We start from the raw sequence: 11,920 nt of genomic DNA on the forward strand, positions 1-11,920 counted from the left end.
AGTATATTCCTGTAACCCCAAGTAAGTTATTTGTTCATGTCAAGTGTCAAGATTACACAAACCTAATCTGTCTTTAAACTCGAGATGTATCTCAATTCACAGAATTGCATTGCCAAGATAATTATCCATTCCTTCAGCTCAGGGTTGTCTGAAATAGTTGTCTTTGAAGGTGTGATGATGCTCACTGACAGTCCACAGGCCACGAGTAACTGTGGCTAATTCCAAAAGTGAAAATAATGAAGAAAAAGGGCTACGTGTGCTGCAGCCCAGTGGTGTGAGATGTCTTGTTAAGTGTTGTTTAGCAACTCATGCTATGCTTGCATTTCTCTTGAGAGAAGATATATTTGGTGTTCTGTGGGGAAGATGTGACTAAAATGACATTGTTCCTTAACCCGCAGTTGCCTCGGACCCCACCCTGCAGTTCCTGTTTGAGCTGCAGGAATATCTGATATCTATTTCAAATTCAGCCATCATCGTCTTGTGGCCTTTCTGTTTATAGGTCAAGTCTTTTGTGGCCAGAACTTCCACTAGGAAGCTCGAGATATTTCATGAGAAATATGAGTGGAATCGTTGTTTTCACTGTTTTCTTTATTGCTTTATTAGCTTCAGTCGTTGTTTTAAGGATCTACGTTTAAAAATGCTTTTAAATCTGTTATTGTGCTAATTAATTCACGTATGACATTTAAAAATAGGACAAAGTGTCTTATTCTGCAGAGTTCTGATGCTTCAGTCAATAAGCACAGAGGTGAAATGGGTTTGTTCACCTCAGAGGTGCAGCAAGTGATGTTTTAATGATCTTGCACACTAATCTCTAGGAACTTTATAGCTTCCTTTGAACAAGTTCAGCAGTAACCTGTGCTAAACATCAATCAGATTTAAAACCCAATTATTTTCTAGAAGAAAAGAGACACTATTGTTTTCCAGTAAGTGGTGCTATAATTTGTTTGCTTAGTATAATTAATCTTCAAATGAGCAAAGCAGCCTACATGCATCTTAAAACCTTGAAAGGCCAGTGCTCTCTGGAGGTGGGATGGACAGTGCACAAGGTGCAAATCTGATAATTGCCAATCACACTCCCCATTACGTAAGTTCTTCCTTTCTAAAAATAGAGGCTTCTGTTGTTTTCATAAGCACTATTTACACCCTTTTGCAGCAAGTGGCACCTCTGTAAAAATCACAGCATTTTGTTCTGGCAATCAAGATAGACCTTTTGAATGGAAAGAGATCTCGTGAAACATGCATTCAGTTCTGAAGGCAGATGTGAATGTGAATGTATGTGTATGTGCACTGGCATTTTTAACACAAGGCCCAATTATGTCTGTCCTGGGAGAGATGGTTGTGGTCAGCCCTTGAAAGACAGAATGAAGCACTACATTTTGCTTTTGTGAAGTTCTTTGAGATGAGTAATATAGTTACAGATGATTTTGGTTTTGATCAAGTAAACATGTAAACAGCAGTTTACATTTAGGAGACGAAAACTCACCACTGTGCTTGATTATATTATGATTAAAAAGAAACTTAATCATGGAAGACATGCTAGGATACAGTGACAATAGTAGTATGTAGTTCTTCTAAGCAAAGTCATTTATCTTAACATGTTTGGATGGAAAAAAAATCAATGTTTTCTGCATCTCCACGTCAATACGTTGTAATGATTTTTCCCCATTGTTAGGGCAGCTTCATTATTTCAGTGGAAGTGATATACACCAGCAAAATAGAATCTCTGATAATCAGATTACATCTAGAGTCTTCCTAACTTGATAAAATTTTCTCCTCTATTGTCATTCATACATGTATAATACAAAATAAAGCTTCTTCAGTGCTCAGCTTTTAATAATCCTGTTCTTAATTAAATATAAATCTGGCTAAAACATATTCTTCTACATCAAAGTCTTGCCATAAAAACATTTTGAATATAAACTTTCAATACTCAGTAGAGCGATACACTATATATATATTCACAAATGCACTTTTTTCTGTTACTAGCAAGCATTTTGTTCACTATTTGCACAACTTCACAGTCATATGTTTTATACAACGACTACTAAATCAGACTTCTGATTGCTCGTTACTGTCAGGGATGACAGACGTTAGGGCAGCCTGACAGAAGCGATGTAACGTTGACATTTTTGTTTTCTGTTCAATGTACAGTCGCAGTTTGTCTCTGAAGGTTTCCCCTAGAAAACTGTAAATTAAGGGGTTCAAACAGCTGTTAGAAAAAGCTGCCAGATTCACAATGTGTCCTGTTAGAGGATAATCGTGCCTGAAGGATGGGCTGTTTGAAGAGACGGGCTCGTTTTTCTTCTGAAGAAGTTGGACGCTAATGAAGACGTTTTCAGGTAACCAGCAGATAAAGAAAACCAAGACCACCACAAAAATCATGCGAAGAGCCTTTTGCCGCCGCAGGCGAAGACTCCTGTGCTTGTGGGCTTTTATAAGAACCCGGACAATTAACGAGTAACAGAGACCGATGATCACGAAGGGGATAATAAACCCCAAGGTTATTTCTAACCACTGGATTTCTTTTACATCTGCAAAACAAAAATAGACCTCTCCGGTGTGTTGTAAATGCACAGCCGTGAATGGGACCAGAGCTGCAGAAATGGATGCCATCCATATGAGCCCGCAGCTCAGTCTAGCGTGCTGCATAGTGCGGAATATGTTGGACCTCATTACTTTTGCCAGGGCTAGGTATCTGTCAAAACTCATCCATGTCAGAAAGAAAATGCTGCTATACATGTTGATCTGAAGGAACAAAGACATAAAGGTGCAAATGATAGTGATATCATAATACTTTTCGTCAAGATTAAACACCTCAATGAGAGAATCGGCAACTAGAATGAGGTCGGCCACTGCGAGGTTTATGAAGTAAAGGTCTGGGATAGTCATTTTTTCCCGAAAGCTTATGTTGACAACCAGTATCAGAATGTTTCCTACGAAACCGATAGGAAAGAGAAATATTGTGTAAAGACATGATAAGAAAAGACCAATAACATATTGTTGGTGTTCCGATTTATCTGCTAATCTAGAGGATATGCTTTCGTTACACAAATGGGATCCATTCAGGTTAAAAGTTGTGCTGTTACATATAACAGGTGATATTGAGGCAGAATAAGTTTCCATGGTTAAAATATCTGTAGAAAAGATATTAGCAATCACAGTTTGGTGTCAGTACCAAAAAATCAGATTTTTGGTTGTCTTCAACTAAACTTCTAGTAAGCATTTTTGATTGGAGTTGGAAAAGATGCAGAATTTTGTATAGAAAATTAAAATTCTTTAGAAGTCAGATTAATTAGACTTAAAACTGACCCAAATATAACACTGCAAATAGTAAATGTCTTAATTTGTTTTACAGGACACTATATACATTGTAAATGATAGAATTTACAGTTCTTGTGTGCCTTAAGATCATGTAGGAATCTTTTTACCATGATGGTACTTGTGTCTCTTTAATAAAAGCTTTTCATCAGCAGTGTTTCTTCATGCAAGTTGGAATGCAGTAGAATTTTAGCTCCATTTGTTTTCTTTTTATAATCAATGAACATCCTTGGACCTGCAATTTGCAAATGGAAAACAATTAATCTCGTATTCCAGCACTGTACCATGTGCTATGTGCTGCTTCTAACTTAACATCACAGCTGAGGTTGTAGGAAACGTCATGTTTTAATATATATGCAGAGGTTCAGTTAAAAGAATTTAAATTTGTTCTGGATGATAATATATTGTGAGGGCAGATCTGTTAAAATGGTGTGTACCCTTCAGGGGTTCAACATCAGAAAATGCAGAAATACGGAGAAATCGGATGAGTGAGTTTAGCCTAATAAAGAAAAATGGTGGTTTTTTACATATGTATTTATTTTATCAGCTTGTAAGGCTATTAAATAGCAAATTCTGTGGCTGAGAAAGCAACAGAGATGAAAAGCAGTTGGTTCCTGCTGCTTTCAGTGGGAAGGAAAGGCAAATTTTAGAAATGAAGGTAATACAAGCAGCGTATTGATTTACACCAGCATTATTATACTCGATTTGCTTTTCTTTGTGATTTATTATGTTTCACTGACTTCCGGGTAGGAATGGAAAATACCAGTTATCAGATTTGTTTATTCATAAATGTTGAATGTTATGGACTTGAAGCATTGCTAGAAGTTTATTTAAAGGAAAAAACAACCAAACAAAAGACATCCCAAACAAATAAAACAGCAAGAAAATTATAAACCAGGGTATTTTGTGTTAAGTTTTAAATATTTTGAACTGCTTTAATCTTCATCCTCCTGTGAACCCCTTGATTTTATTTACACTAAAACATAGTAAAAAAATTGTTTACTAGTAAAATTCGTGCATATTTCCACATGTTAATGATTTAAATCCTGCCGAGGTACAGTCTGGGGAAGAAAAAGGAGCAGATTACTAATGGAGTAGGAGTGTTAGAATATTTTTAGTCAGAAATATAGCTCTGAGTTGGCTTAAATGTATTCAAATCACCAGAAGTTGCTACAGATACTTAAATAAAGATAGGGGTTCCAGAGCTTTTATTTCTCAGTGAAACAGGCATAAGTTCCCAGTACCTGTTGCTGTGTTTTGAATCATTTTAATAGTGTAAATCTTTATGCTAAAATATCCATAGGAAATTACACTTATTAGAAGAAGGTTCGCTGTTTGTTTCGAGCAGCTGTGGAAGTCAGACATAAACTGTTGTCCCTTACATAAGGTCCTTTTATTTGCAAACAAGGCAGTAAAACTGCATTAAACACAATAAAAGATTAAGTTAGCAGCCTAAGAAATTGATTTTAAAAGGTCGGTCTGTGGTCAGATTTTAATTACATCTGAAAGGCTGCCAAAAGCCAAGTAGTTACAAGCATTACAGGTAACTATGTATGGTGAAACACTTTATTTTACCTTAATTCCATTTCTCCAGAGCTGATTTTCCTCCGGACAGAGCAGCAGGCTGGTCCTTGCTGGGTACACACGTAAAGGAGGTGCCAACTTCCACTGTTCTCTCGGTAAAAAACTTGCCTTTAGGTGTGCAGAGCTGCAGTGGATGCCACCTGTTGATGATTCAGCATTAAAAAGAAAATCATGTAAAAGTCTATCCTGCTTCAGAACATCTTAAATAAAGGATGGTTTACAACAGCAAAATGCAGATCTTGCCGCATGTCCTTGCCAATAAAACAAGCTTTATAGATTCCCAGGGTTGTTCTAATTTGTGTGCAGTTGAAGTGCTGCTGAACAGCCTTATAAGGCTGGAATTAACCCTGTTTCTGCTGGTTTCTTTTTTACTAGCACTACTCAAGCATCTTTTCTCTCGTATTTGTCAGTTTTATTTTGCCTAACGTTCGTTGCACCCTCCTTTCTGCCTCTGGCATTTTTCAAAGTTATATAGTCCGTTCAGACCTATAGCTCAGCTGATCAATAATTAAGAGGGTTTGATCAATCGTTAAAAGATTTATTTGCAAATTTTAAGGAAGCACGTTTTATATAGATATAAAGCAATAATTACTGCTATACATGGTGTTTTTTAAAAGCCTCTGGACAATCTAAAGGGGAATATTTGATTGAGAGACCTCAAGCAGCTGAGATGGGTCATTTGCTAAACTGACAAGATAAATTTCAGTTTTCCTACCTTCAAGCTGATCCCATTTTGCCTGTTTTTATTTAAATTTTCAGGAATATATTGTCATCCTCTTACTTCTTGGAATTGCTCAGGTCCGAATCACATGGATAAAATACTTCTTTTACAGAGAATGCGGAGCTTTGTGTAAAACCACCAGTGCTGCAGGTGGAGTTTTGCATTTCGTCTGTAGGGGGGAAAAAACCCACTTGCCATTTCCAGTAACACCACCTACTGGTGGCCAGGATTCTTAGAATGGAAAGAAAGCTAAACCTTTCTCATAAAACAGAAGTATTTTATTTGTGGTAGTTGCTTTCTGTGATTATATTGATCTCATACCTGAATTTCAAGTGCCATGAGTGGTTATGCTGTACATCGATGCAGCATCTGCTCCTACTGGAATAAGATGAATGGGAGCTCAGCATTTAGGACTTCAAGAAGACAATGGGGCAGTTTCAGAAGTGTGGAGTAGGCAACTACCATGTCATTATAATGCCTGTATGACACCAGTTACAGTGGTCAAATATTTTTAGATTACAAAAGATCTCATGTGTAGAAAAGTGAAGCAAAAGTTCTTTAAACGAATGGCTTTGGGAGTAGAACCACTTTGCCTTCATTGAGGCAAATATGTTATTTGCTGATTCTTTTGTATCACGCTGTGCATAGGAACAGAGGATTTTGCTAGTGTTACTAAAAGAGTTTTTTAAGATGTTCTTGCACGATGGCTCCTTGTAAATAGTTTGGGAATCAATTATGATTTAGATCAAAATAATGTTTGCGCAAATTGGTGCTGGTAAAAATTTTCTGAACAGAAGATTTCCACTATGTGTGGAATGGCTTTATGGAGTGTTTTTGCTACAGGGTGATGAGGACAGAGACTAAAGTGTTTTGTTTTGAGAAGTGTACAAATATGATGGTGTTATGGGACTGGAATAATTGTAATGTAGAAAAATCTTGTGATACCAGCTTTGAAGGTCTTAATTTTTTGGTGTCATAAAAGAACAGGATAAAAAGAGTCTTTATTGTTGTTTGTTGATCATGTGGTTTTGCTGTACTTAGTTCTGTCCTTCAGAGCTTCCACTGATCTTGTAAGGGCCAGAGGGATTTTCTACTTTACTTAATGTGTAACATTCGCTTCTGGGTATTGGTTGGTTGTAATAAGGGGGACTTGAATTTGATAGTCAGCTGGTCTGTTTGTCCTTGCTTTTCTAGCTTTGCATATCATCAGATTTGCTATGAAAATGTATAGGTCTGAGCCCTAATTTTCTTGTTTGAAGTCATGGTAAGAAATACATCACTTTGCCATACTTCCAGAATTGTTAGGAAAGTCTCTTTCAAAAGGCCCATGAAGAAGCTGTTTTCTGTGCTAGTACAACTATGAACTGTAAGAGGCCAAATCTGGTATTATGAATATTCTATTATTATGTTGTAACTATTGAGTTCTCTATTTCACTAAGTATTTCATGAGATGATCATGTGAATCCTCTGAATCCTGCTTCCTAAAACAATGACGGCATTGTCAGGCTCTTGTTTATGCAGTCAAATTATTGTTACTGATTAATCTATCTTAATCTCACTGATTAATCTATCTTAATCTCACTAATTTGAGCAGCTGCCGAACATTGTACCCTTGCTCTTTCCCTATCAGTTGCAGCTATTCCATGGGACTTCACAACGAGTGCCTGAATGATCCATAGTCACAGCTGTGACAGTATTGAGTCTCAAAATTCCACCTGTTGTACCTTATTGTGATTGTTCCTGAGAACAAGCACGAAAGCAACTGATGCAGTAGCATTTTTATTATGTCAGACTTCAATAACCCAGCATTCAGAATTCTCCTAGCAGTTTATTTTTAAATACAAGTAGTAGTCAACTTGTAAAACACTGTCTATATCTCAATAGACATGTCTACCACCCCAGAGTCTTTCAGGAGCAGTGATGTAATTGTCTGTGATGTACTTAATAGCACCAGGAGGCAGAATGTGTGGTATATTAGAAGATACTCTGTGTAATTTAGCAGACTTCAACATACGTGCCTGCTATTGTGCTGCTAAAAGGTGGCAGCTGAGGAGGAAGAAAGTGGGAGGTGTGAGTGTGGGAGAGAACAACGTTAAGAGGTCTGGTGCATCACAGCACTGCATGGCAGCCTCTCCAGCTGGATAAGCAGGATAAGCCCTGTAGGATGCAAGAGCTGTTGGATTCTGTCAGAAGTGTGGAAGTGCTTTGGGTATAAAGCTGTCGAGTCCTGGAGAAATGAGATCAGGGCCAGGGAGTCTAAAGCTGAAAAAAATAAGGTACTGTATTGCATGGAAGTGGAAGGAAGTATAAATTGAAATAATTTTGGAATGCTTGCAGTGTAATATAACCATCTGCAGAAGAAACAAGATTTGTGTAAGAATCTCTACTGAAACTATCTCCAGGGGAAATACAGATGCTGTTATACTGTTCATGACGTTTTGCAAGTACACTGATCTCCACATTCTCATCTTTTTCAACCACTGAATGACATCAGCGTCCATTACTCAAACCCCTGAAGGGTTTTTTTTCAAATGCAGACCAAAGTTTTGGAAAGACGCAAATATTACCAGTACAGAAGTAAAAGATTCTTCTTTGAATTTTTCCAGTATATCCCTGCATTAATTTTGACAGCCTGCCTATAAAAATATATGCTCTATTTCCTCTGGAACATACTGTTCAAATCTAGGTGAAGCCTGGAAGAAGTGAGAGTTCAACAAAGCTGTTGCTAGCATAAGGGAAAAAAGATCTCTCAGAGCAAGATTTTATTTTTTTCTTAAAAATGCTCTTAGATTTATTAATTATTTAAACATTATTACTTTAATCTTTGCCAAAGCTGCTTTTTTCTGCCTCATAGGAAACTCTTTTAGAATAGGGATGTTTGCTCTTATATTCCAACTGAATGTGAGATTTTCTCTAGGACTATATGTTCATTTTTGTAAACTTTAATATAACTTCTGAGTAACTTTATCAAGAATGTTTCTATGAAAACATTTCTGTATTGCAAAAAGTTGTATTCATAACTATTTGAGTTACTGTTCTACATTTTTCAACCTCTTCCCTCCTGTCTACCTTTGTTTTCTCATATTCAGTTCAAAGTCTTTTGATTGTACATAGAGATTTCTCTATGTCAATATAACCAGCCATCCAGAAAATACTCTGATTTTTTACACGACAGTAGTCAAGGACAGGGAAGAGGCCAGGGTACATGAACTCGAATCTCACAGATGGCAGCCAGGAGCTATACCCAGGAGTACTCACAGACTCACACCCAGTACTTCATTCTGACAGGACGTACTCATTCTCAAATCCTGGATCTGACAGTAGGTCCCTACAGGTTTTATTTCTCTGAGGCCTTTGGTTATGGTTCTGCTCTAGCTGTGTACCTTGCTGAGAGTGTCATGAAACATCCTCCTCTCCATGCTCAACTTTCCACCCATGCTCAGCCTTCTGGCTCCTTCCAGGTGTGTCACCACAATTCACTCACCATTAGACCAGTTTCCAGGTCCCAGCCAGTTACTGACCAGGTTTTCTTTTAGGCCCCTTTCACAGTAAGTCAAGACTCAGAAACAGCACAGTATTTATTCTTTCATCCTTAAATATAAAAGAGATGGAAGCTGTAAATAAAGTAGAATTATTTGTGCATAATTCCAATACTAGAAAATAGACCTCTTATCCACGGCACTGCTGAAACTATGACACTGAGGGATAAACAGCTTGCATCTTCTGACATTCTCCTTCTCTCAGTCTGTCAGCTTTTCCACTGATGTACAGCTCTTACAACTCATCTCTTCAAATTTCTTTCTGCATGGCTGATCTTTGGTCCATGTTGTTTAATCTCCCTCTTCTCAGGTGCAAAACAAAACCTCTGCTGCCATCTGAGAATCCTTTCACAAGTATGAATTTGGCTCTTGTATTCCAAGAGGTGATTCTTATCTACCTACTTCCTTTCTGACCACATTCTATAATGATCTGTTTATATGCAGAGTTTTTTAATTATCCATCTGTTCGTGCTGGCAGCAGAACAAAATTGAACAGGAAAACAGGCTGACACAATGCAATGCAGACATCTTAGCAGTTGACTTTTACATCTTGCAGAAATGTTGGTCCTTACAAACATAGTGAAACTACATATTGCCCTTTATTTGCATGTGATACAGTCATGGTCTATACATTTCAGGACTTGGATGACTAAGACTAGATCTGTATCTCTAGATACTAAATCTATATTCTGTATTATTATTGAACAAATGTCCTTTATTCTTCCATTTCTGCACTTGGCTGTAGTTTTGTGGAAGATGTTCATCTTCATCGATCAGTTCCTGCTTTTCTCTCTTAGGCAGCCTGTGCTGATCTGCACCAGCTCCCCACGCAAATCTGGACCCCATCAGGAAGACCTTTCAAAGGATACAACTGCAAAAAACCCTGTCAGTTCCATTAGCACCCGAGTGTCACGCAGAGGAACGGATTTAAGCATAAAAATGAGTTTTCTCAAAACTCTTCAGGTTGCTTGAGCCGTCCTCATCACAGCACCGTATTTTTATAACTTTGTGATCTAAGCTGACGTCATTATCCAAGATCTAGTACAATTTTGTGCTTTTCCTGTTTCCGTTCTCTCCACCTCTATGAGAGGAAAAGCTGAAACCGAAGCCAAATGTGTAAGGTGGCTCCTGGCCAGATTTGGTGACAGTAACAATGTGCTCAAAGTAAGCGGTCACAGCTTTGCACCTACCTCTCAGCTTCATCAGCTACTGATTCTGCAGGGCTACATCCCACCTCCTGTACCACAGCTGTTTAATTCTGATTCAGATTCTTTCCCCTTCTTGCACCATTGACCCATCAACTCTCATCTACATGTACAATGCTTCTGTCTTTTTTCCAGTAGAGCTTTGATTTCATTTAGGACCTGAGGCTATGCTTTTGTTTGCCCTCTTAAAAACACACCTCAGTTACACTGTTCTGGACTGGCATTTCTCTGGTTTTTATTTAGTGTATTGTTGAATGTGACTCTTCCAAGGCATACTTCTGAATGAACTCATCAGGAATGGCTTAAATCAGTAATTGCCCTAAGTCTAAATGCAAAGTGGAAGCTGAGAGGTCATTAACAAAAAGCTTTCATTCTTGCACAAAGTTTTAATTAGCCATCCTGTTGATCTTTCCAGTTCAATGCCTCACAAAGGACCAAAAGCTTTTCTTTATGGACCAGCATTTCCATTAATTTGAATTTTTTATTTTTTTTTTTGGCACAAGAAGTCAGACAGAAACTTCACTGCTGCTGCTACTGGGATTTACCAGTGTTATAAAAATAGTTTGTAGGGTAAGAAGTCAAAAGAGGAAGCATACCTGAGAGAATGCTTTGGCTGAGGATTTTTGCTTTTGTTCAGAGTTGCTTTCTGCCATGTTTTTGCTTGCAGCTTTGCTAGGGCATTGATATTATTGCACAAGCACAGTTCTATGGCAGCAGTACTCATCTTCCTGCTTGGCTTTGAAGTAACAGTTGCAGAAAATAGATGATTTTAATATATATGTGTATATATACATTAAAAAAACCCCAAACAACCCCAGACCCTACATGTGCTCTCAAAGATCACTCTAAATACTAGAATTAAAGATCTTTTTTTCTTCCAGTACTGCTAGCTGTAAGATGGGCCAAGTTTGGGTTCTAAAGAAGGAACAATCACCCTTTTTTAAAGAAGTGAAAAACCAAACCAAAACCCACAAACAAGCTGAAAAGTAAAGTGGGTTGACAGCTGTTCAGAACAGTGTTACTGAGACCCGCTTTCATGGGGCACGTTTGTTTCTGGTATTTCATGGTGATTGTTGGCAGTGGTTTTCCTTCGGCAGTTCTGTATGACTTTGAGTATTTCATCCTTGCATGGCTTATGAAGACAAAGTATAAACACCAAACTAGCACAGCTCTCACAGAACAACACTATTTCTGCAATATTCATCACAAGCTCGTTCTTCGTGGTTCCAGTGCTCTTCTGGAATTTCAGTGTTGTCCTGAAGAGAAGCATGAGGTTATAAAACAGGCGGCACATAAACATTGTTATGCTGATCACATACACGGCGGGGTAGGTATGGATGTGCTGTTGTAAGGCTGGAGCTTCAGCAGGTGCTGCTTTAGCCAAGAGAACAGTAAAACAGAGTATCTGAAGGAACAATGGGATTCCAAACCCAAATGTGAATTTAACGATCTCGTATTCAGGCCATGCAAACAATGGATCTAACTGGCAGTCTGTTTCCAGGTGATAGTTATCAGTGCCAACCAGCACTGCCTCAGTCAGGGACAAACAGAAG

General features: G+C 38.0%; 1 protein-coding gene across 1 annotated transcript; it reads right to left on the reverse strand.

The window, feature by feature from the left end:
- Positions 1–755: 755 nt before the first annotated feature.
- On the reverse strand, positions 756–5,178 carry GPER1 (G protein-coupled estrogen receptor 1). The gene is made up of 2 exons (XM_027726159.2): positions 4,894–5,178; positions 756–3,553 (listed from the first exon to the last, which is right to left on the reverse strand). Exon 2 carries the CDS (start codon positions 3,121–3,123, stop codon positions 2,050–2,052), a length of 1,074 nt encoding a protein of 357 aa, XP_027581960.1. The 5' UTR covers positions 3,124–3,553; positions 4,894–5,178; the 3' UTR covers positions 756–2,049.
- Positions 5,179–11,920: the final 6,742 nt, after the last annotated feature.

This window comes from Pipra filicauda, unplaced genomic scaffold (assembly GCF_003945595.2).
Source record: "Pipra filicauda isolate LSUMZ 115617 unplaced genomic scaffold, ASM394559v2 scaffold129_size2064235_pilon, whole genome shotgun sequence".
Classification (NCBI taxonomy): domain Eukaryota; kingdom Metazoa; phylum Chordata; class Aves; order Passeriformes; family Pipridae; genus Pipra; species Pipra filicauda.